At 42.1% G+C, this 26,885-nt stretch overlaps 1 protein-coding gene across 1 annotated transcript in view; it reads left to right on the plus strand.

Moving 5' to 3' along the window:
• Positions 1-26,885, plus strand: part of LOC118385863 (collagen alpha-1(XVIII) chain-like) — an 86,592-nt gene that overhangs the window by 57,482 nt on the left and 2,225 nt on the right. The window contains 24 exon segments of the mRNA XM_052521855.1: positions 2,651-2,722; positions 2,838-2,864; positions 3,024-3,122; positions 3,535-3,561; positions 3,842-3,931; positions 4,611-4,643; positions 7,521-7,556; positions 7,768-7,827; positions 7,968-8,045; positions 8,129-8,164; positions 13,826-13,879; positions 16,972-17,043; positions 17,129-17,194; positions 18,729-18,756; positions 19,088-19,141; positions 19,251-19,285; positions 19,779-19,910; positions 20,067-20,226; positions 20,886-20,950; positions 25,272-25,400; positions 25,564-25,596; positions 25,760-26,155; positions 26,279-26,476; positions 26,707-26,822. Of these exon segments, the coding sequence (XP_052377815.1) occupies positions 2,651-2,722; positions 2,838-2,864; positions 3,024-3,122; positions 3,535-3,561; positions 3,842-3,931; positions 4,611-4,643; positions 7,521-7,556; positions 7,768-7,827; positions 7,968-8,045; positions 8,129-8,164; positions 13,826-13,879; positions 16,972-17,043; positions 17,129-17,194; positions 18,729-18,756; positions 19,088-19,141; positions 19,251-19,285; positions 19,779-19,910; positions 20,067-20,226; positions 20,886-20,950; positions 25,272-25,400; positions 25,564-25,596; positions 25,760-26,155; positions 26,279-26,476; positions 26,707-26,822 (2,096 nt within the window).

The following is a 26,885-nucleotide window of genomic DNA, read 5'->3' on the forward strand; positions in this document are numbered from 1 at the left end:
TCCTCCTTCAGCTGGGCTGTTTTTCCCTATCCCTCCTGTTGGAATTTTGTCACCACTGTCCAGAGTGCAGACATTACTCTCCATCTTCTGCTCTCTGGGTCTGGTTGAGGGGGGGTTGTTGTGCTGGTATGTTGGGGTCTGTACTGTCTGTAATGTGTTGAATTGCTGTTTGAGCTCTACCAGCTCGATCTCCAGCTGGGTGAATTTATCCCTAATATTAATGCAGGAGCAGTGCTGTGGGTGCTGACTCTCCTATTGGGGTTGCTTATCTGTCTGAGGTGGGGGTGTTATCTGTCTTATTCGTGATGGGGGGTCGTCACCAGGGGTGAGATTCTCATACTGTGCTCTCTCTTTGATCCTGTAAAAGTCCTGCTAAAAAGGTTTGAGGTTTCCATTCACCATTACCATTCCAGACTTGTACAGCTTGACACAGGCTGTCTCGATGTCCTCAATGTGCAGTATTCTGAGTTTCCACCCTGGGTTAACTTCTTGCGTCGAGCCATCCCGGATCCAGGATCGTGAATACAGCCTCAAGCTCATTACCATAACGCAACGTTAACTATTCATGAAAATCGCAAATGAAATGAAATCAATATGCTAGCTCTCAAGATTAGCCTTTTGTTAACAACACTGTCATCTCAGATTTTCAAAAATATTATTCTCAACCATAGCAAAACAAGCATTTGTGTAACAGCATTTAGCGTTAGCATAGCATTTAGCATTAGCAATCAGCAGGCAACATTTTCACAAAAAACAGAAAACCATTCAAATAAAATCATTTACCTTTGAAGAACTTCGGATGTTTTCAATGAGGAGACTCTCAGTTAGATAGCAAATGTTCAGTTTTTCCTGAAAGATTATTTGTTTAGGAGAAATCGCTCCATTTGTGCGTCACGTTTAGCTACTAAAAAAACCTGTATCCAGGATTGTGTAAATCTATCCGCAAGCTCATTAGCATAACACAACGTTAACTATTCATGAAAATCACAAATTAAATGAAATCAATATGCTGGCTCGCAAGCTTAGCCTTTTGTTAACAACACTGTCATCTCAGATTTAAAAAAATATGCGTCTCAACCTTAGCAAAACAAGCATTTGTGTAACAGTATTGATAGCTATTGATAGCTAGTGTTAGCATTTAGCGTTAGCATTCAGCAGGCAACATTTTCACAAAAACCAGAAAAACATTCAAATAAAATCATTTAATTTTGAAGAACTTCGGATGTTTTCAATGAGGAGACTCTCAGTTAGATAGCAAATGTTCCGTTTTTCATGAAAGATTATTTGTGCAGGAGAAATCGGTCCGTTTTCTGCGTCATGTTTGGCTACCAAAAAAAAAAGAAAATTCATTCGTCAAAATGCCAAACTTTTTCCAAATTAACTCCATAATATCGACTGAAACATGGTAAACGTTGTTTAGAATCAATCCTCAACTTGTTTTTCACATATCTCTTCGATGATATATCGTTCGTGGAAGTGGAAAAATGCCTCCAGTTGAAGATTAGGCACCAATTTAGACAAAGGACACCGGGCGGACCCCTGGCAAATGTAGTCTCTTATGGCCAATCTTCCAATGATATGCCTACAAATACGTCACAATGCTGCAGACACCTTGGACAAACGGCAGATAGCTTAGGCTCGTTCATGGGACATTCACAGCCATATAAGGAGACAATGGAAAACAGAGCCTCAAAAATTCTGCTAATTTCCTGTTTGAGGTTTCATCTTGGTTTCGCCTATAGCATGAGTTCTGTGGCACTCACAGATAATATCTTTGCAGTTTTGGAAACGTCAGAGTGTTTTCTTTCCAAAGCTGCCAATTATATGCATAGTCGAGCATCTTTTTTCGTGACAAAATATTGCGCTTAAAACGGGCACGTTTTTTTATCCAATAATGAAATACTGCCCCTAGAGTCTCAAGAGGTTAATACCCTTTCTCTTGACAGAGGGTTAGTGTGCTCTTATTGTCCTGTGCCATGCCAGGGGCTCGTCTGTGTGGAAGATGAGGTTGCTTACGTTCCCATTCTTGTAACAGTCAGCGAATTGTGTCTCTGGAGGGGCTTAATCTTTGTACTTTTTACGTGCATGATAATTTTTTTATGTGGGGAACTGCACATTGATAGCCTCTGCATAAGCGTGTGAGGCCTCTTCATTTGGGTTGGGATTGTGTTCAGCTGGCATTGTTATATTCAAGGGCATTCACACCTCTCACTTAGCACCTCAATGAAAATGGACGTTGCTGCCAGGATGTCTGTCCTGTCCGAACTTAGCATTTGAGTCTTCATATAGTAAGGTATCTTAAAGTAATATATCTAGAGATTATTGTAACATCTTTCTCTTACTTCTTGGCCTTGGAAGTAGCTCTCAGTTGTAGGTTTGGTGCTATTTTTAGTTTTTTTTCTGTGCTTTTTCTGCTGGTTGTTGTTTTGCTGGGTGGCCCTTGGCAATTTTTGGTAATAATATTTTTGTCCAAATTCAAGGTTGTTCGCTTGAATTTTCTCTTTGGATTGAAGGTTCTGTTGTAAAGGGCAGTTTCCTGAGTAAGTCCATGTGAAAAAATCCAGGTTTATCACACAAATGTCTGGAAAAAGTTAATGAGCTCATGACCTCTGTCTCTCTGTCTCCTTCCTTCCTATCCTTATGTGTGAAGGATGACATGGAAGGCTCTGGTGTGGGAGTGGCCAATGGGGTTCCTGGAACCCGAGGGCCAGACGGACGACAGGTGGGTGTCCTCTGCAGCTGGAATTCAATTTTAGCTGCAATATATACTGTATGTTTTGATTCTGCCATTTTAATATATTCTCTCAATGATTCCACTTTATTCTGTTCACTTTCAGGGTACTACTGGCATCCCTGGCCTACCGGTATGGGCTTTACTTTGGTATAATTTCATCAAGAAAAAATACAAATCATTAAATAAAAAGTTTAGACACCAATACAATGCAATCCATCTCAATATTCTAACATGAATTCCTTGTGTGATCAGTTTCAATTTAACTTGTGGTCTGTATTTCACTCGTTAGGGAAAGCCTGGTTTCCCTGGTCCTCCTGGCGAGATGGGAAATGAAGGACTACAAGGAAGAGATGGCCGACCAGGGTTGGACGGTTTCCCTGGACCTAATGTATGTCAGAACCTGCTTCCCTCCACCCACCTCACAATATCTAAATAAGGTTTCTGACCCATGTAGTTAGCGTTAGCTAGCTATCTGGGAACAGCAATTCAGGTCGGTCCTGGATACCTGCTTGTTGTGCCGGTTTTTCTCCTCCAGACTGAAGGTCATGATTAGCTGATTACATGTGACTGGTTTGTGGTGCAACTGGGCTGAAAATGAACGCCTGTCTAGATTTCATCTTTTCTTGAACACAAAAGACAACGATTAAAAATCAAAGTGGGGGACAAGGTTGGGGTTCAATCTTCAGCAAGTCAGCTCAGAGAAGGAACTGAAATTGAATTTATGGACATCCTTTTTCTAAATAATGGACTTTTTCTCACAAATGTATGTTTTTCTGTTTGGTTCCCCTTTCATTTTCCAGGGACAAAAGGGGGACAGAGGAGAAAGAGTGAGTTTTTCACATTTTCCTAGAATTAAAATGTAATTCAAGGGACATAATAAAAGGACAATTACATGCCTAAAGCAAGACAATTTAATACAGATATTGTGTACCAAAAATGGAACTAGCTACCAGGAAATCAATGTGTTTAGCAATTAACCATCAGGCGGATGAGAAAATCTCTGAACCTATTAGGGGCAACTTCCACCTAGTCCCATGAAACGTATGGATTCTGTGCCAGCATTTTTTTGTCACTAAAGGCTGATGTTCTATTCGGTCTGTTTTTTAGGGCGAAACTGGTCGCGATGGAAATGGACAGCCTGGACCACCAGGCCCACCCGGCCCACCAGGACAAATAATCTACCAGACCTCCAGCAGCGTAAGGCCTCCTCCCAAAACAACCCCTATAGCCCCTACCCACCTAGACACTAGCCCCTCTAGTCCCTACACCTCTAGAACCTACGCCTCTAGACCCTCACCCCTCTAGACCCTACCCCTCTTGCCCCATTCCCTCTAGAAATGTATTATGATCTGAAAGGCTTGGATATTATCTGAAAGGCTTGGGCTCCCGAGTGGTGCAGCAGTCTAAGGCACTGCATCTCAGTGCAAGAGGCATCACTATAGTACCTGGTTCGAATCCAGGCTGTATCACATCTGGCCGTGATTGGAAGTCTCATAGGACGGCGCACTATTGGCCCAGCTTTGTCGGGGTTTGGCCGTAATAAGCCGTCATTGTAAATAAGAATTAGTTCTTAACTGACTTGCCTAGTTAAATAAAGGCTAAATAAAAAATGTTAAAATAAAAAAAGTTGCGGCAATATGTTACAACTACAAAATTCCTGGCATATCTATTGGCAAGGTTTAGCTTCTAGCATATTGCTTATTTCTATCTGACTATTTTGTATCTACATGAAGTGCCTAGGGGTGTGGGTTGGGGGTCTGGAAATAAACATACCCATCCTTCTGCATGATCGTCTTTAGCTCTACTGTATCTCCACCGCCAACATGGATGGTTGAGTGTGCATTGATATTAAGTTGTTTAGTTTCTCTCTTTGCAGTATGATGCTGTCGTTGGAGGAGCTGGGCCCCAGGTAGGTGATTTGTCCTGTTTGAAAACTCTGTTACCATTTATGTGGTTCCAAGTTACTCCACTCACTTTTGATACGACTAAGTGTTTAATTGATGAACTAGGTCATTTATTTTCCAAACTTGATTGCTCAGTTGCAGTAATTATTAGGGCTGTCAAACGATTTAAATATGTAAATCGATGAATCGCGTGATTTTCTGTAGTACATTTGAGAATTTGGTGCTAAAGAAAGATTTTTCCATTGGAAAAAGCAGTGCATTGAGTTACAGGCATACTATCCTTTGATTGTAAGAGACGGAAACACAAAATAATCTGTATCAGAAACAAAATAATCCCAAATTTTTAAGTAAGCTTCAGGCATTCTAAATGAGTGTTCTCCCAATTTCTGATTGAAGGGTTGACTACAGGAAAACAATGATTTGCTCTAAGGATACAAAGAACATTCGAACCTGTCTAACAATGTTATGAATTCCACAGAAAACAATAACAACAGGTCCCTCAGGTCTGAGTTCCTGCAATACAGCTATTAGATCTAGCCTAGGCTACTTCAACATGAACTGGTCCCAAGCTACTACTACTAGAATTTGAATAATTTGCTTAAAACCTTTGACATGAGAACTACAACAAAAACAGTAGCTAAATGGAATGTATGTCCTGTTCTGATGTACAATCATTGTGGGAAGTTATAGTTATGTCAATAGGCATTCAGCCATGGCATTATAAACATTAGTTTGGTTAGATAGCATAAGCATAAATATCTAGCATCTTCTGTACAAATATGTTTTTGCTGTTATCTAAACAAACGCCTGGGAATGTGTTTATGGTTTAACTTTCTGTACGTTGTCCTTGAAAATTGTTGCTCAAAGCTGTGCACGTAATTTGTGTTTAAGAGACTGTAAGCACTACATAACAGCTGCTGCCACCGACTGCAGTGTCCATGTGTCCATTTTTGTTTTTACAGCAGAACATTTTATATGCATTATTAACGTGTAAAGAACATTGTCCTTGGTAATGTTATTAACATGTTAACTTTGACAGCCCTAGTCATTGTGCTTGATGTAATTTCATCAATGTTTGAAATCCAACCAGCGACTCAATCAAAAGCCACAATTAAAAAGGAGCCAATGACTATAAACTTGAAACTAGTGGTGGGCACCAATATTGATAATTCGATTTGATATGAGCGAGGCATATGTTGGTATCCATTTATCCTTGCTGGTAGCCTACACTATTATGTAAAAGAGTATACATGTGCCAGACACAAAATCCTCTCGTAGGTTCCCAGATCATTCACACTTTCCCTAATGGGCAATCAGCTGGAAGTTGTCTAGACACTAAAGCGGTGAAATGGGAGTGTACACAGTTTCAATGTTATTTATTCAAGCCAATATATTGGTTTCTGGAAAAAAGCAGCTGATATTGATATAGATTTTCCATATCGGTGCACATCACTACTTAAAACCTTGGGTCATAGTCATTCACTCATTACACTTTGGAAGTGTAGCTTCTATAACAAAGGTTAGGCTACACATCTACGGAGATGGCAGTAACCTTCTGTTTCTATTTGTTGTATGTAATTCATATATAACGCTATCGCTGGCATAGTGCAGTTTCTCTGAACACCCCGCAGAGGCTGAGTTTGCCCCCCTCCCACGCTTCCTACCGTTAGGGTATCAGATCACACTCCTTCAGTGGCCTCCAACTGCTCTTAAATGCTAGTAAAACGCATGTTCTTCAACCGATCACTGCCCGTCACTACTCTGGACAGTTCTGACTTAGAATATGTGGACAACTATAAATACCTACGTGTCTGGATAGTCTGTAAACTCTCCTTCCAGACTCACATTAAGCATCTCCAATCCAAAGTTAAATCTTGAATCGGCTTCCTAATTCGCAACAAAGCCTCCTTCACTCATGCTGTCAAACTTACCCTCGTAAAACTGACTATCCTACCAATCCTTGACTTCGGCGATGTCATTTCCAAAATAGTCTCCAACACTCTACTCGGCAAATTGGATGCAGTCTATCACAGTCCCATCCGTTTTGTCACCAAAGCCCCATATACACCACTGCGACCTGTATGCTCTGTATTTTACCAAATAGGGCTATCTTCTGTATACCACCCCTACCTTGTCACAGCACAACTGATTGGCTCAAATCCATTAATAAGGAAAGAAATTCCACAAATTAACTCTGAAATGCATTCCAGGTGACTCATGAAGCTGGATGAGAGAATGCCGAGAATGTCAAGAGTGTGCAAAGATGTCATCAAGGCAAAGGATGGCTACTTTGAAGAATATAAAATATATTTTGATTTGTTTAACAATTTCTGTGCTTACTACATGATTCCAAATGTGTTATTTCATAGTTTTGATGTCTTCGCTATTATTCTACAATGTAGAAAAACGTAAAACTAAAGAAAAACCCTGGAATGAGTAGGTGTGACCAACTCTTGACTGGTACCGTTTATTAGGCGAAAGCTACATTTACACAACCCACTTGTAAGAAATACCATTTGAAGTAGTTTTCCCAATGGCCTTGGTCATTTTCATAACTAACATTATTCATTCATCAAGATATTTTATTCATGTTCTCATAGGAAACAAATGTTATTTTGTTGCAAAACCTATTGAGAGCATATAATGCAATGAAATGATGGTAATGATTCATGTCCTTTTTGAGTTGAGTTGATTGGAAAACTATTTTGTAGGGGGAGATAGTGGAATCCTTTACAATACCACTAAATATTGATTAGACTTAATGGGTGTACATCCCTACCAAATATTTGGAACGATGTGTGGCCCTACTTATTAACCAGTCATGAAAAAGGGATAAATCATTTAAACAGATGTTATGTTGTCTCTCCTTTTCTTTTCTGTAGGGTGAAACTGGTCTACCTGGCCAAGCTGGATTCCCTGTAAGCATTGATTTTCCTAATGTTATCCTACAGGTCACTTAACTTTGTCTTGCTACAGTTATCCTACAGTTCTTCTAACGTTGTGTTCTAACACATGTGGATGTCATAGTGTGGTGGATATTTGCCCTGAAGGACTAAAGAGATCAAAAATGTGTGCTAGTTTGATGTGTGATAAACAGCTAATTTTCAACTTTGTTGTATTTTCTAAAAGGGTCCTATTGGATCAAAGGGCGACAAGGGAGACCCAGGACAGCCCGGTTATGGAGTCAAGGTCAGTGATGTGACCGCACAGCAACATAGCCCTATCATTAGTGCTACAGTGCACCACTATGTAAGGCCTATTCCCAGCAAGTGTTTCTTCTGTGGGGGTTAACAAGTTAACAGATTGTCTTTATATGTGTCTCTTCTCAGGGCGAGAAGGGCGAGCCTGGCTTAATCATTGGGCCTGATGGGAGTCCTTTGTACCTGCGAGAATTGTCGGGTGAGAAGGTGAGTGTCTCACTATTGACTTCTGTTTGCCTCTATCTTATCTGTCTGTTGGCCTCATTAAACACCAGCTTCATCTTCTGTAGGGAGACAGAGGACCTGCCGGACCCGTCGGGCCTCCTGTAAGTACTTTTAGGCTCATTACTTTACATTACGTTCTTAATATTTGAAGCTGCCTTAAATTAAACTGACTCAGCGATATGACGTGGTCACGAGTTTCAAGTTTTATTAGTCGTATGACCAGGTTACACATAAGAATAAAAAGTAAATGGCTTGGTAGAATAGAAAAGTATAGTAGCAGCAGTTGTGATTTTGTGTGTAGTATGAGTGTGGATGTGTGTGTTTGGGTGGGTGTGTTCATGTGTACTAAGGTGCAGAGAGTCAGTGCAGTTGGTCAGTCCATTTCAAGTGTTCAGAAGACTGATGGCTTGTGGATAGAAACTGTCTCTGAGCCTGTTGGTCTGAGACCAGATGCTCCTATACTGTCTGCCAAACTGTAAGGGAGTGAACAGTTAGTGACTGGGATGTGTGGGGTCCTTGATGATGCTGCGGGACTTCTTCAGGCACCATTTTGTGTAGATATCCTGAATGGATGGGAGCACGGTCGCATTGAGCGACAGTAGGGCAAGAGATATTGTCAAGAGAGAGTGTGAGGCAAGAGTCTGCACTTGTCAGCACCAGCACAGATACTGTTACTGCATCTTTGCATCTTTGCATGTGCACGACAGTTCTCGTCTCTCTTCTGCAAGGGGATAGCTGCATGACAGCAAATGCTGACATGTGCAACCACTCGCTTCATGCAGTCTTTAATTTGTGTCGGAAGTAGCCCTGTTCCTCATGGTAAACACATATTGCTGAGTCTACCTTAAATAAATTGAGCTGCCATGTATATCAATAGCTATGTTTCCATTAACTTGTCTAGTGATTTTATTGTCAACATTTAAAAAGTTTGCATAGAAAATGGATTCAGCAATTTCCTGCTAGGGTGCATTTCAATTGAACTATCTTGTCGATAAAAACAGCTGGATGTAATGATGTCACACCTAAAACGACAAATAGCGGCAAATTGCACATTAATAAATTGCCGACAGGCTGTATGCCCTCCCACATTATTTTCATGTCTCAGGTATAGCCTGCGAAAGCCAGCATGTTTAAAATGCAATAATTTAATTTTATAAACCGGGTAGTTTGGCTCCTGGATGCTGAATGGTTGAAGTCTGTGGTATATCAGACATTATAAACATGGTGGTTCGATCCCTGAATGCTGATTGGCTGACAGCCATGGTATATCAGACCGTATACCACTTTATGACACAAAATTTATTTTTACTGCTCTAATTACGTTGGTAACCAGTTTATAATAGCAATAAGGCACCTCGGGTTTGTGGGATATGGCCAGTATGCCACAGCTAAGGGCTGTATCCAGGCACTCCATGTTATGTCGTGCTTAAAAACAGCCCTTAGCCGTAGTATATTGGCAGTGCTTTATTGTTTAATTATACCATGGCATTGTTGAATAGTAATTTCTGATTGGCTTGAAGGGCATTCTAGAGCGTGCGTTATTTCCCTATATTGCACACTATCAGCATGGTAGAATTCAGTGGCTATAGTTCATTCTTATAGCCATATTTTAATTCCTTATAACTGGAACTTCCATCAGGAGCTCGCCAGGTAACTAGATACTAGTCTTTGTTAACCACGGCTAGCGGTCCTCTTCTTTTTTTTCCCCCCGGAATCAGCCAGCCTTAGCTCGGACAATCACCTGCCAGTCTGCACAGCGTGATATCAACCCAGAACATATCGGACTGCTTCTCTCTACCATATCACTGGATTTCTGCCGCTCTGGATCATTACACTGGATCATTACTAGCTAGCTGCTACTGGTAGCTAACGCCTCTGTCCCGAAGCCAACATCAGCTAGCCTTGAGCTAGCCTCGAGCTAGGCCCATATACCAACTAATTCTAGGACTACAATACCTCCTTTGCCAATTGGCCTGGACCCTTTATTGTCGATATGGAGCCCCGCCAATCCATCACGACTGGACTGCCGACGTGAACACACAATATGGTCTCAACGGGCTATTCTGTTACGATATCGCCGCAGGACCATCTACTGGCCCCGGCACGATAGCTTTTCTGAACGCTGTGTCCCCTGCTCGCCCATCGTAGTAGTGACTACTGAACAGCACCCTGACTCACCGATTGCTGCTCTTTTGACCCTATGATCACTCGGCTACACAGCTGATGCCCCCTGGACTGTTTCAATAACATGGTACCTCATTTGGTTTACCTGTCAGCCCCAGCCTTGAACTCAGGTCCTGTAAGTACCTAACTGACCTGCTCTGCCCATTCATTGCCATTTACCCGTTGTTGTCTTAGCTCTCCTGATCAATACCTGTGATTGCTTTATGCCTCTCTCTAATGTCAATATGTCTTGTCTACTGCTGTCTTGGCTAGTTTTAGTTTTATTTCACTGTAGAGCCAAAAGTCCCACTCAAAATGCCTTCAGATAGCTTTTTCATCCTACCCCGCATACATGCTGAGTCTTCACCTAGGGTAATTGATGCCTCCAGAGATGAAACCTCTCATCATTGTCACGCATAGGTTTACCTTCACTGTACACATCCTACCTTACCCTTGTCTGTACATTATGCCTTGAATCTATTCTGTCACGCCCAGAAATCTGCTCCTTTTATTCTCTGTCCCCAACGCACTAGACGACCAGTTCTTATAGCCTTTAGCCGTACCCTTATCCTCCTCCTCCTCTATTCCTCTGGTGATGTAGAGGTTAACTCAGGCCCTGTATCCCCCAGTTCCACTCCTATTCCCCAGGCGCTCTCATTTGTTGACTTCCATAACCGTACAAGCCTTGGTTTCATTCATGTTAACTTCTGGGAGGAGGCTTCTGATGTTTTCTTTCCACTGCTAGCACCCTCCGCCAACTCTGATGTCCTAGCCGTGTCTGAATCCAGGCTTAGGAAGACCACAAAAAAAACTGAAATTTCCATACCTAACTATAACATTTTTCAACAAGTTAGAACTGCCAAAGGGGGCGGAGTTGCAATCAACTGCAGAGATAGCCTGCTGAGTTCTGTCTTACTATCCAGTTCTACTTTTAAAAATCCACCTCTCCAGAAACAAGTCTCTCACTGTTGCCGCTTGCTGTAGACCACCTTCTGCCTCAGCTGTGCCCTGGACACCATATGTGAATTGATTGCCCCCCATCTATCTTCAGAGCTCGTGCTGTTAGGTGACCTAAACTGGGATATGCTTAACACCCCGGCCATCCTACCAATCTAAGTTTGATGCCCTCAATCTCACACAAATTATCATGGAACCTTTCAGGTACAACCCCAAATCTGTAAACACGGGCACCCTCATAGATATCACCCTGACCAACCTGTCCTCTAAATACACCTCGTCCTAAACGATATCATACCCGCCACCGATATAATACAATACTATGCAGCCGTATCCATCAACCTGGCCAAGGCTTTCGACTCTGTCTATCACCGCATTCTTATCAGCAGACTCAACAGCCTTGGTTTCACAAATGACTTCCTTGCCTGGTTCACCAACTACTTCTCAGACAGAGTTCAGTGTGTCAAATTGGGGGTGCCTGTTGTCCGGACCTCTGGCAGTTTCTAGGGGGTGCCACAGGGTTCAATTCTCAGCCCGACTCTTTTCTCTGTATACATCAATGTCACTCTTGCTGCTGGTGATTCTCTGATCCACCTCTATGCAGACGACACCATTTTGTATACTTCTGGCCCTTCTTTGGACACTGTGTTAACTAACCTCCAGATGAGCTTCAATGCCATACAACACTCCTTCCGTGGCCTCCAACTGCTCTTAAATGCAAGTAAAACTAAATGCATGCTCTTCAACCGATTGCTGCCCACACCTGCCCGCCCGTCTAGCATCACTACTCTGAATCTGAACAGTTCTGACTTAGAATATGTATTCAACTACAAATACCTAGGTGTCTGGTTAGACTATAAACTCTCCTTCCAGACTCACATTAAGCATCTCCAATCCCAAATTAAATCTAGAATCTGCTTCCTATTTCACAACAAAGCGTACTTCCTTCATGCTGCCAAACATACCCTCGTAAAACTGACTATCCTACTGATCCTTGACTTCGGTAATGTCATTTACAAAATAGCCTCCAACACTCTACTCAGCAAATTGGATGCAGTCTATCACAGTGCCATCTGTTTTTATCACCAAAGCCCCATATACTACCCACCACTGCAACCTGTATGCTCTCATTGGCTGGCCCTCGCTTCATATTCGTAGTCAAACCCACTGGCTCCAGGTCATGTATACGTCTTTGTTAGGTAAAGCCCCGCCTTATCTCAGCTCACTGGTCACCATAGCAGCAGCACCCATAGCACGCACTCCAGCAGGTATATTTTACTGGTCAACCCCAAAGCCAATTCCTAATTTGGCTACCTTTCCTTCCAGTTCTCTGCTGCCAATTACTGGAACGAACTGCACAAATCACTGAAGGTGGAGAGTCATATCTCCCACACTAACTTTAAGCATCAGCGGTCAAAGCAGCTTACAGATCATTGCACCTGTACATAGCACATCTGTAAATAGCCCACCCAACTACCTCATCCCCATATTGTTATATATATATTTTTTTCCCTTTGCACCCCAGTATCTCTACTTGCACATTCATCTGTTCATGTTTGAGCTAAATATAAAAACGTTATTGGCATTGTTGAATTCGATTTCCATAATAGCAAGATAGGACTGATGGTTTGGTTAGCTAAATTAGCAAGTTTGTGTCACGCGGGACTAGGTGTGTGTGCAGGAATCAGACGCAGAGAGAGAGTAACGGAGTAAAGTGCTTTACTATTGCACACCAAACTGATAAGCCCAATACAATACAGGGGGCGCAGGACACTATACCAGACAACCCAAAATCAAAGGGTGTCCAGTATAGAAAATAAAATACACCTCCACCTAATATGTACACACGAAACAAAAGACAATCCCGCACAAAACAAGGGCGGGTCAAACTACTACATATAGGGAAGCTAATTAAACCAGAAAACACACAGGTCAAACTAATAAGACAAAACCAACAGACAAACGAAAAAAGGATCGGTAGCGGCTAGTAGGACGGTGACGTCGACCACCGAGTCTGTCTGTTTGGTTACCAAGGAAACTACTGTAGCTATCTATTAAACTTGCTAGCTACTTCAGTGGATGTTAAACACAGTTGAACAAATGTGTTAAAATATAGCCATGGTAGAAGAGGGGCTCTATGCATTCTCTGGAAAATAATGCAGTTCCTTGGAAGGTTAGTTCCACACACCTTCCATGTCATTTATTATTTTCCATGAACACATAACCCTTCGTTGAGTATCCCTTACATATTTGCCATATTCTAATAATTGTCATGCATCAACGTGTTCCGTGCCATGGTGAAACTCCTGTAGATCTGAAATAATTGGATGGTGAAACTTGCCAGCCAACCAGAAAAGCAAGATGAAGCAATTCAGGCATTGAAAGTCAAGACAATCCTTGTCCTGCAAAGAAGCGTTATTTTTGTAGTTGAAAAAGAAACAGATTTTGCATGCAATTCAGGAATTTAGAATAATATGTGGAGCTTAATTATTACTCGGTGACATCACGTACCTTGAAAATGATTTGACAATCATCATTTAAAAAAACACAAAACAAAACAAAAATCCACCCCTGTCGAAGGGATAAAAAGGTTTCTAGTGAATGTGTTTTTGTCACATATGATTGATGTGTTGTTTGTGCAGGGGCAGTATGGACCTTCTGGGATAAAGGGTGAATTTGGAATGCCTGGAAGACCTGTAAGTACTGGAGCTAAATTTCTAACTTTACAATTACAGAAGGGTCTTAGTAGCGTGACAGTAGTAGTGTCACACAAAGCAATATGGATGTAATTACTGTTGCAGATGCAAATTGCTTGTGACATCATCTCAAGCTAGCAAGCTAACCACGCTAGTGACGAGCTAGCTAATGCAGTTCATGTTAGACATTTTTAGTTAAAACTGGACAGAGAAACATCTGGTTTCACTTATAAAATTACCTTTATTGACTGCCAGACCATCTACTGTACATAAACCATGACTAGCCAGGGTGTCTAGAGTTGTTTATATCAGGGGTGTCAAACTCATTTTTCCCCCGCGGCCGCATTTGGTCTCTCGGATTTCCTCGCCGCCCAAAATTATGGATAAAAAACCTTCATCCAATTTTCTATGCTCCCTGACTGTCTAGCTTTCATTTCGTTGATTATTAGTGAGCTGGACACTGGACACTATATATATATATATATATATATATATATATATATATATATATATATATATACAGTGGGGCAAAAAAGTATTTAGTCAGCCACCAATTGTGCAAGTTCTCCCACTTAAAAAGATGAGAGAGGCCTGTCATTTTCATCATACGTACACTTCAACTATAACAGATAAATGAGAAAAGAAAATCCAGAAAATCACATTGTAGGGTTGATTTTTTAATGGATTTATTTGCAAATTATGGTGGAAAATAAGTATTTGGTCAATAACAAAAGTTTATCTCAATACTTTGTTATATACCCTTTGTTGGCAATGACAGAGGTCAAACGTTTTCTGTAAGTCTTCACAAGGTTTTTTACACACTGTTGCTGGTATTTTGGCCTATTCCTCCATGCAGATCTCCTCTGGAGCAGTGATGTTTTGGGGCTGTTGCTGGGCAACACGGACTTTCAACTCCCTCCAAAGATTTTCTATGGGGTTGAGATCTGGAGACTGGTTCGGCCACTCCAGGACCTTTGTTGCCCGGGCGGTGTGTTTGGGATCATTGTCATGCTGAAAGACCCAGCCACGTTTCATCTTCAATGCCCTTGCTGATGGAAGGAGGTTTTCACTCAAAATCTCACGATACATGGCCACATTCATTCTTTCCTTTACGCGGATCAGTCGTCCTGGTCCCTTTGCAGAAAAACAGCCCCAAAGCATGATGTTTCCATGCTAGTACAGTACAGTAGGTGTGGTGTTCTTTGGATGCAACTCAGCATTCTTTGTCCTCCAAACACGACGAGTTGAGTGTTTACCAAAAAGTTATATTTTGGTTTCATCTGACCATATGACATTCTCCCGATCTTCTTCTGGATCATCCAAATGCTCTCTAGCAAACTTCAGACGGGCCTGGACTTGTACTGGCTTAAGCAGGGGGACACATCTGGCACTGCAGGATTTGAGTCCCTGGCGGCGTAGTGTGTTACTGATGGCTGTAGGCTTTGTTACTTTGGTCCCAGCTCTCTGCAGGTCATTCACTAGGTCCCCCCATGTGGTTCTGGGATTTTTGCTCACCGTTCTTGTGATCATTTTGACCCCACGGGGTGGGATCTTGCGTGGAGCCCCAGATCGCGGGAGATTATCAGTGGTCTTGTATGTCTTCCATTTCCTAATAATTAATCCCACAGTTGATTTCTTCAAACCAAGCTGCTTACATATTGCAGATTCAGTCTTCCCAGCCTGGTGCAGGTCTACAATTTTGTTTCTGGTGTCCTTTGACAGCTCTTTGGTCTTGGCCATAGTGGAGTTTGACTGTTTGAGGTTATGGACAGGTGTCTTTTATACTGATAACAAGTTCAAACAGGTGCCATTAATACAGGTAATGAGTGGAGGACAGAGGAGCCTCTTAAAGAAGAAGTTACAGGTCTGTGAGAGCCAGAAATCTTGCTTGTTTGTAGGTGACCAAATACTTATTTTCCACCATAATTTGCAAATAAATTCGTTAAAAATCCTACAATGTGATTTTCTCGATTTCTTTTTCTAATTTTGTCTGTCATAGTTGAAGTATACCTATGATGAAAATTAGGCCTCTCTCACAGGCCTCTCTCATCTTTTTAAGTGGGAGAACTTGCACAATTGGTGGCTGACTAAATACCTTTTTGACCCACTGTATATATACAGTGCAAGTTAAAGAAGGGCTGTCTTCTGTATACAACCCCTACCTTGTCACAACTGATTGGCTCAAATGCATTAAGAAGGAAATAAATTCCACAAATGAACTTTTAACAAGGCACACCTGTTCATTGAAATGCATTCCAGGTGACTACCTCATGAAGCTGTTTGAGAGAATGCCAAGGGTGTGCAAAGATGTCAACAAGGCAAAGGGTGGCTTTGAAGAATGTAAAATCTAAAATATATTATGATTTGTTTAACACTTTTTTGGTTACTACATGGTTCCGTATGTGTTATTTCATAGTTTTGATGTCTTCGCTATTATTCTACAATGTAGAAAATAGTAAAATTCAAGAAAAACCCTTGAGTGAGTAGGTGTGTTCAAACTCTTGACTGGTACTGTATATTTTTTTATTCAAACCACCCGCGGGCCCTATGTTTGACACCCTGATTCATACGTTTTCCATTTGGCATGTATTTTTTGTCGCTATTGGTGCAGCACTGATAGCTGTGTTGACATGGCAACTGGGACGGATTTCCGATTGGAACGATATCAACGAATCATGTAAACTCTTTTCTGCTCACTGATTGGATATTGAATACAGTCAGTTGCACGAAAAAGGATTGATTTCTGTCTCTTGCAATGCAGCTAAGTTGCAGGCAATTTAGGAAGGGAGACATAGAGCTACCTAGATGCAACTTTGTTGCAAGCAACATAAATTGCATCCAGATTGCTTTGTGTGACATCAATTTAAGAGATACAGATGTTTCCTTTTGTTGAGCAGGTGTGGAATAAGTCAAAATGTACATAACATCTATTGCCAGTTTGAGTGTTATTATGGAAAGTAAGTATGGACTGCTACAACAACTACTACTACTTATACTACTACTACTAGTATTATCTCTATTATTATTTCTAGTGAATTGCTCCTTTTGTAAGGCCTGTGTAGTGTCTAACTGTCCATGTTTGTCTCCTACAGGGTCGTCCTGGTGTAAACGGATACAAGGGTGAAAAAGGAGAGCCATCCACAGGTGCCGGATTTGGCTACCCAGTAAGTGTGACATGTGCATATAACATTGCACTGGGCCGGTTTCCAATCCACTGGAAGTGCACTGACTAATGTCATCTCTTTTCAGGGTGTCCCAGGCCCACCCGGACCCCCAGGACCACCCGGACCAGCTGTGCCTGTGGACCGCTTCAACGTGAGTTTATCAGAATCCTTATTCCCAAAACCAGGGTTTTGTTCATTCAGCACCAAATGGAAGACTGACAACTTTGACTTGTCTCATAAGAAACAATCACTTTAATTTTCCAGTGCATGCATACAGTTGAAGTCGGAACTTTACATACACTTAGATTAATCATTAAGACTCGTTTTTCAACCACTCCGCATTTTTATTTTTTATTTTTATTTTTTACCACTTTTTCTCCTCAATTTCGTGGTATCCAATTGTTAGTAGCTACTATCTTGTCTCATCACTACAACTCCTGTCCTGGCTCGGGAGAAACGAAGGTTGAAAGTCATGCGTCCTCCGATACACAAGCCGCACTGCTTCTTAAAACAGCGCGCCTCCAACCCGGAAGCCAGCTGCACCAATGTGTCGGAGGAAACACCGTGCACCTGGCAACCTTGGTCAGCGTGCACTGCGCCCGGCCCGCTACAGGCACCGTGCGATGAGACAAGAATATCCCTACCGGCCAAACCCTCCCTAACCCGGATGACGCGTTGTTAGGACATTTTCCGACAATTGTTTACAGACAGATTATTTCACCTATATCAAGTTTACATACACTAAGATGACTATGCCTTTAAACAGCTAAGAAAATTCCATAAAATGATGTTATGGCTTTAGAAGCTTCTGATAGGCTAATTGACATCTTTTGAGTCAATTGGAGGAACACCATCCCAACCGTGAAGCACAGGGGTGGTAGCATCATGTTGTGGGGGTGCTTTCCTGCAGGAGGGACTGGTGCTCATCACAAAATAGATGCCATCATGAGGAAGAAAATGATGTGGATATATTGAAGCAACATCACAAGACATCAGGAAGTTAAAGCTTGATCGCAAATGGGTCTTCCAATGGACAATGACCTCAAGCATACTTCCAAAGTTGTGGCAAAATGGCTTAAGGACAACAAAGTCAAGGTATTGGAGTGACCATCACAAAGCCCTGACCTCAATCTTATAGAACATTTGTGGGCAGAACTGAAAAGGCGTGTGTGAGCAAGGAGGCCTACACACCTGACTCAGTTACACCAGCTCTGTCAGGATGAATAGGCCAAAATTCACCCAACTTATTGTGGGAAGCTTGTGGAAGGCTACCCGAAACGTTTGACCCAAGTTAAACAATTTAAAGGCAATGCTACAAAATACTAATGGAGTGTATGTAAACTTCTGACCCACTGGGAATGTGATGAAAGAAAGAAAAGCTGAAATAAATCATTCGCTCTCCTATGATTCTGACATTTCACATTCTTAAAATAAAGTGGTGATCCTAACTGACCTAAAACAGGGAACTTTTACTAGGATTAAATGTCAGGAATTTTGAAAAACTGAGTTTAAATGTATTTGGCTAAAGGTGTATGTAAACTTCCGACTTCAACTGTACCATCGATGCCATTGGCCACAAAAAAAGTCTATAATGCCATCTTCACCTAGGAATAAGAAATATGATATCATGTTTGTGTGCAAAATACTGGAGAATACTTTAATGTTTCATTTCCTATTTGTTGCAGGGATATGACGCCTCAAGGAATTATCGAGGTATGCTGACAATGATTTGTTGTTTTTACGTCAAACATAATACATCTTGAAGACAGAGGATTACATTTGGCACATGAGCATACCCAGCAGTCAAAAAACTGGAACATCAAATAATGCTGTCAAGGTTTAATTTAGACTTCGAAATCCATTCTGTTTTAAAACCATTCAATTAGCCCATAAAAAAAAGTTTAATTTGACTGCCATTGGGCATGGTAGTGCAAACAACCATTACAATACAGTGATACAAATTATATTTATTTCTAATAGAAATGTTTCCATATTTATTTTCTAAACTGTGTATATTCTTCACATGTTTTCTGTTTTTTTGTAGCGACAAAGGGGGAGAAAGGTGATCACGGAGCTCAAGGTCTCCCAGGAACGCCAGGTAAGATAACAACGCCAGCATAGGGGATAACAACAACCACTTGGATTTATCTTAAGGCTACAATTCAACCTATATGCTTTTCGTGATTTTTTTACATTTTAATTTCCAGGTGTGGCCTCTAACTTAGACATATTCGCATTCAAGGTACAGTATTATCATTAATAGTACTACAGTATGCATTACATACAGGGATTTAGTAGCTAAAATAGTAGGTTTGTACAATTTGGAACACTGGTTGAGATGGCGTAAACAGTTATGCAAAAAGCACTAATTTGGCGGAACAGGTGGTTAAAAGATATTCACAGGATAAAGAGGTGCATAAACAGCGTTTACAAACATTTAACCTCCACTACATCACTGTTTATTTTTTAATCTAGCCTTAGAGAGTTCTCCAATAAAAATGTATCTGGATTTCACTCATCTCTTTGTATTTTGCCCTTCTATTTCTCTCACCACTCTGATTTGGTGTAAAGAGCTCTCTACTGCCAGTCCAGATTCTGCACACTCATCTTCAATTAACCTAAAAACCTAACAAAAAGTGAAATGCTATTATCCTATACCTACATAATCCTATCATCCTTAAGAAGATGGCTACGTTTGACAGGACAGAGCATTTAATAGATGGTTGTCTTTGCAGAATGACCTGAAAGGAGAGCGCGGGGATTCTGGCGTGAAGGGGGAGAAGGGAGAGCCAAGTGGTGGCTATGATGACCCCCGTTTTAGAGGACAACAAGGCCCACCAGGACCCCCTGGAAACCCAGGACTTATGGTACGAAATTGAGAGGACATAAAATGAACCTGATATCAGTCATTAAGACACCTTACAATATCTGTCATGTCTTGCTAACAAAAATGGAAAGAGGGCCTTATGGTGAATGTGGCACAAGTAAAGTTAAATGTTATTGTCCATTTTTTTTTATCACAGGGTCCAAAGGGAGATTCAATCATGGGCCTCCCTGGTCCCCAGGGCCCACCAGGCTCCCCAGGGATCGGCTACGATGGTCGTCCAGGAATCCCAGGCCCACCAGGTCCTCCCGGGCCCCCAGGGTCCCCCTCACAACCAGGGGCCTATAGACCTAACCACTGTGAGTTTCCTAACCAGTGACAAACACAATAGCCTTCAATAGGGTATACTCCCAAGGTAAATTTTACATTGGTGGTGGTTTGGAGTGAGGTACAAGCAACTACACAGAGTATACAAAACATTAGGATCACCTGCTCTTTCCATGACATAGACTGACCAGGTGAAAGCTATGATCCCTTATGTATGTCACCTGTTAAATCCACTTCAGTCAGTGTAGATGAAGAGGGGAGGAGACAGGTTAAAGAAGGATTTTTAAGCCTTGATGCAATTGAGACATGGATTGTGTATGTTTGCCATTCAGAGGGTGAATGGACGAGACAAAATATTTAAGTTCCTTTGAACAGTGTATGGTAGTAGGTGCCAGGTGCACCGGGTTACGTCAAGAACTGCGACGCTGCTGGGTTTTTCACACTCAACAGTTTCCCGTGTGTATCAAGAATGGTCCACCACCCAAAGGACATCCAGCCAACTTGACACAACTGTGGGAAGCATTGGAATCAACATGGGCCAGCATCCCTGTGAAACGCTTTCGACACCTTGTATGCTGTTCTGAGAGCAAAACGGGGGTGCAACTCGATATTAGGAAGTTGTTCCTAATGTTTTGTACACCCAGTGTATATCATATCGTATCGTCATCATTCATTTTTTTCTTCATCACAGCCATCAATATTCCTGGCCCCCCCGGACCTGCTGGACCACCTGGAACTCCTGGTCACACGTCAGGGGTAAGGGGTCATCCCACAGTCGGTCATACAGTATTTGAATGTCTTTATATTTGTTTATCTTTCACACTGAACGTTATCAGATCGTCAACCCAAAACCTAATATTGGATTAAGGGAACACGAGTGAACAAATAACAATTTTCTATTAGTGTTGCACGGTATACCAGTACCATGGTAACATCACAGTACCAAAACGTCATGATACTTATGATACCAATGCGGTAGTACTGTTCCAAATGATACTACCACATTTTTCAGCCCTTACCGATCTAAAGAACCCGCTGGCGTCTGCTATAAAAAAAATTAAAAGACAGTTTTGTTTATAAATTCAGTTGAATTTAAGCAACAGCCACTAGTCTCTTGTATGCGCAGGTCCAATAATATCCTTTTCATTTTCATGCGCGTATGAGGTGTGGCAGCTGTAATCAGCCAGCGGGAAATGTAGACCCAGATGCATCTTCTGTGGTTAGATTTCTACATTTGTTCCATTGGATTACCGCGCACAGCGAGTAATGTTTGTACATTGTGTAATTGAATCACCTTTTATAACCAAGAGTACATGCCAATCTGAGTAGACTGTCCAAGTTCATTGTCATGCAGCCTCTGAGTGCCAGAGAGTGAAAATGGGGCAATGTTTCGAGTCAGGCACGCTACAAGACCCTTTTCCTATATTCCTGTGGCAATCAAATTTGCCTGGACCTACTGTCAAGTTACCAGGTTAGCTAGCTAGGTAACATGACTGAAAAAAGTTGTTTATCAAACCAATAAGTAGCAACCCGGGATTAGTTTAAAACGGCCTGCGACACTTCCCGCCACATGGTTTGTCAAATTATATACAATTCTTGAGAACTCGTCTCTAGCCTAAATGGTTTTGAAGAAAAGACCCATATTTCCATAGATGCCTTTTTTTCTTTCTATTGGGATTCACACTTATTTTATTTGACAAAACTTTTTAAACTAATCCCGAGTCGCTAATTATTTGTTTATTTTTTAAATCATGTTACATAGCTAGCTAACATGATAACTTGACAGTAGGTTCTATTGGTTGCAAGAATTTTGTATAATTACACATTTGAATTCGGCGTCGTTTTGTGTATCAGCTCATTAACCATATGCCATTGAATCGGTATGGGAATCTCTTCCCAACTATTTAGCAATCTACAGTGCCTTCGGAAAGTATTCAGACCCCTTCACTTTTCTAAATTTTGTTAGGTTACAGCCTTATTCTATAATTGATTAAATTGTTTTTTTTCCCCCTTTTCAATATACACACAATACCCATAATAATATATAATAATATAATACAATGACAAAGCAAAGCAGGTTTTTATCATTTTTGCTCATTTATATAAAAAATATATATTATATTTACATAAGTATTGAGACCCTTCACTCCGTACTTTGTTGACACACTTGTATTTGAGAAGTTTCGCCCAATCTTCTCTGCAGATCCTCTCAAACTCTGGCAGGTTGGATGGGGAGCATTGCTGCACAGCTATTTTCAGGTCTCTCCAGAGATGATTGATCAGGTTTAATTCCAGGCTCTGGCTGGGCCACTCAAGGACATTCGGAGACTTGTCCCCAAGCCACTCCTGCGTTGTCTTGACTGTGTGCTTAAGGTCATTGTCCTGTTGGAAGGTGAACCTTTGCCCCAGTCTGAGGTCCTGAGAGCTCTGGAGCAGGTTTTCACCAAGGATCTCTCTGTACTTTGCTGCGTTCATTTTTGCCTCGATCCTGACTAGTCTCCCAGTCTGCCACTGAAAAACATCCCCACAGCATGATTCTGCCACCATAATGCTTCACCGTAGGGATGGTGCCAGATTTCCTCCAGATGTGACGCTTGGAATTCAGGCCAAAGAGTTCAATCTTGTTTTCATCAGATGAGATAATCTTGTTTCTTGTGGTCTGAGAGTCCTTTAGGTGCCTTTTGGCAAACTCCAAGAGGGCTGTCATTTGCATTTTACTGAGGGGCTTCTGTCTGGCCACTCTACCATAAAGGCCTGATTAGTGGAGTGCTGCAGAGATGGTTGTCCTTTTGGAAGGTTCTCCCATCTTCCCAGAGGAACTCTGAAGCTCTGTCAGAGTGACCATCGGGTTCTTGGTCACCTCCCTGACCAAGGCCCTTCTCACCCAATTGCTCAGTTTGGCCAGGCAGCCAACTCAAGGAAGAGTCTTGGTGGTTACACACCAAAACCCCGGATAAACCTGCAATAGTAATTGGCAAAAACTAGAAACCGCTGCACCTCCTTTACCGTGGTGGGAGTTGGCCAATTACGCGCGGCTGAAATGCGGTCACTCTCCATCTCCACCCCTGAGGTGGAAATGTGGTACCCTAGGAAGGAGACGGACTGTTTGAAGAACAGGCATTTCTCAGCCTTGACGTACAGGTCATGCTCCAACAGATGACCAAGCACCCTGCACACCAGGGACACATGCTCAGTGCGTGTAGCGGAGTATATGAGAATGTCATCAATATACACCACTACACACGTGCAGGTCCCTGAAAATCTTGTCTACAAAGACTTGGAAGACTGATGGAGCATTCATCAACCCGTACGGCATGACAAGGTACTCATAATGCCCTGAGGTAGTACTGAAAGCTGTCTTCCACTCGTCTCCCTCCCGGATACACACCAGGTTCTAAGCGCTCCTGAGATCTAGTTTGGTGAAGAAGCAAGCGCGCCCCGTGCATTGACTCAATCGCGGACACCCTCTTACGGCCCGAAGGAGTCGGGTGTATGGCTGCCAGGTAGAGATCTAACTGCAATAGGAAACCCTGGCAACGTGCAGCCGTCCCGTCCTACTCCGTGGAAGGGCGAATCCCACTGGGACCGGGTGAATGGGAGGCGAGTAGTGGAGGCCCTGGTTGTGCTGGTGGAGGCGCCGGAGGAACTCCCTGTCTCTCCCAGCGGTCCATGGTTTGGACGATGTGGTCCATGGCGGCGCCGAGATGGTGGATCATCGCCGCTTGCTCCTGGACGCGCTCCTCGACCCCTATACCAGGGGCACCTGCCCCTGCTGACTCCATATGTTAAGTGTGGAATTCTGTAAGGGGTGCGTAACTGGTGGCAGGGAAGTCAGACGCAGGAGAGCAGAACTAGGTAATAGCCGGATTTCAAATCCAACGGCATAAATAAATAACAAACATGGGTACAAAACCCGACACGCACCAGTAAACATATGCACAAGCACTTACAACAGACAATTCCACACAAAGATATGGGGGGAACAACAATTAATGAGAGAAATTAAAATCAGGTGTGTAGGAAAACAAGACAAAACAAATGGAAAGTGAAAAGTGTATCGACTATGGCTAGAAGACCAGTGACGCCGAATGCCGCCCGAACAAGGAGAGGAACCGACTTTGGTGGAAGTCGTGACAAAAGCTGAGGATGGATCAACAACATTGTAGCTACTCAAAAATACTAACCTAATTAACAGAGTGAAAAGAGGAAAGCCTGTACAGAATACAAATATTCCAAAACATACGTCCTGTTTGCAAAAAAATTTGGCAAAGCAATTAACTTTATTATAGTGTTATGTCACAAAGTGTTATGTTTGGGGCAAATCCAATACAACCCATTACTGAGCATAGTGGTGACTGCATCATGTTATGGGTATGCTTGTAATCGTTAAGGACTGGCGAGTTTTTCATGATAAAAAATAAACGGAATGGAGCTAAGCACGGGCAAAATCCTTGAAGAAAACCTGGTTCAGTCTGCTTTACACCAGACAATGGGAGATGAATTCACCTTTCAGCAGGACAATATCCTAAAACACAAGGCCAAACCTACACTGGACTTGCTTACCAATGAACAGTTTAGACGAGTTACAGTTTTGACGTAAAAAATGTTTGTCTAGCAATGATCAACAACCAATTTGACAGAGCTTGAAAATTTTTTTAAATAATAATAGTTGCACAATCCAGGTGTGGAAAGCTCTTAGAGACTTACCCAGAAAGACTCACAGCTGTAATCACTGCCAAAGGTGCTTCTACAAACTATTGACTCAGGGGTGTGAATACTTAAGTAAATTGGATATTTCTGTATTTCATTTTCAAAACACAACAACATGTGGAATAAATCCAGGGGTAGGAATACTTTCTGAAGGCTCTGTATATGTACCATAAACCAGAGATTGATGTATTCAGTTAAGTGGAAGAATCTCAGAAAAAAAGCAGATTCAAAGATTGTAAAGGTGTACTGTATTTTGCATTGGTCAAAAGTGAATGTATTCATCATAACTAATATGATTCACTGGTTGTTTGGCTGATTGACATATGTCGTCTTGTAAATGTACTATAATAGGTACTGGTCTCCACAGGTGACAGTTTTGAGGTCATACGACACGATGATTGCTACTGCAAGACGCCAGTCGGAGGGCACCCTCATCTACATTGTCGACAAAACAGATCTCTACATTCGAGTCCGCAATGGATTCAAACAAGTCCTGGTACAGTCATACATTTGTATTTCATATGAGAAATGGGTTCGTAAGGTAGAAAGGAGCTGGAGATGCACATTCAAAAAGTTGAAGTGCAGACTAAAAGAAACTTAGAAAAACACAACTCAGCAAAGAATGAATGTACTTTTTTCATATGCTTATTGTTTTTCAGCTCGGTGACTACAGTCCCTTCTACAGAGATCTGGTAAGTTGTTCTATCAATGTAAAAATGTGTAAATAAAAGAGAGAAAATGTACTTAAATAACTTATTTAATGAATAGCTATTGATATATTTGAGGAAACAAGGTCATGGTCATAAAATCAAGTATGACTTTTCATGTCTAATAAATAATGCTCTTAATCTTCAGGACAATGAAGTAGCGGCTGTCCAGCCCCCCCCTGTCGTCAACTACCCCCAGTCCCAGGATCACTCGGCCAACAATGGAGCTGAACACTTCTCCCAAGGCGGTACTGCCACCCACCCCATCAAGCCTCCTCCTCACAAGCCGGTGGAGATCCCCAGGCCTGCCAGACCCGACAACCGCAACCCCGACCCCAGATATCCCCCTCAGTACGACCCCAGATACCCCCCTCAGACTGACGCTAGGTACCCCCCTCAGACAGATGGCCGCTACAGCCATGTGCAGCCTGAGAACAGGTATCCCAACCAGCCCGAAAGCCGATTCCCAGTCACCCCCCAGAGAAGACCCGTTCCCCTTCCTGTTCCCCAGCCTGGCGGTCACTTGCATACATCAGGGCCAGGAGTGAGTACCTTTATCATCATTTAATGTGCCTTCCCAGAAAGTATGTATTGTTCAAATGTTTTCATCTAAATAGTGTGTGTAGACCTGAGCTGTTTTTATAACTCATCTCTCTTTTCTGATCAGCTCCACCTGATCGCCCTGAACATGCCCCAAGTGGGCAACATGCGGGGCATTCGTGGGTCAGACTTCCTGTGTTTCCAGCAGGCTCGTGCTGTGGGCCTGAAGGGCACCTTCAGGGCTTTCTTGTCCTCCAAGCTCCAGGACCTCTACAGCATTGTTCGCAAGTCCGACAGAGACAGCATCCCCATCATAAACCTGAAGGTGTGTAAACATACTACTGAAAACACAAGTCTAGACTGTGGGATCCCACTTCTGATACCAAATTGACATTGCATTTAGTGAAGTAACCTATTCATTAGCATTTCATGAAATTCTAGAGATCGTTTCAATCCAACACTGTTCAGCATCAAATAAGTAATGAAATGCTGCCATGGGTTTTCATTTTAACCTTGTTTCTCTTGCTGACGAACATATATGCTCTCTCCCTTTAGGACCAAGTGCTGTTTAATAGCTGGGAGTCTATGTTCAGTAAGACTGGGGTCAGGATGAAGGAAAATGCACCAATCTACTCCTTTGATGGCAGAGATATCCTTAGGGACAGTGCATGGTGAGTGGTTGCCTCTCAGACACAGCTACACAGTAACATCTCCAGTGTTGAATCAACTCTAAT

Source organism: Oncorhynchus keta, chromosome 7 (assembly GCF_023373465.1).
Source record: "Oncorhynchus keta strain PuntledgeMale-10-30-2019 chromosome 7, Oket_V2, whole genome shotgun sequence".
In the NCBI taxonomy this organism is placed as follows: domain Eukaryota; kingdom Metazoa; phylum Chordata; class Actinopteri; order Salmoniformes; family Salmonidae; genus Oncorhynchus; species Oncorhynchus keta.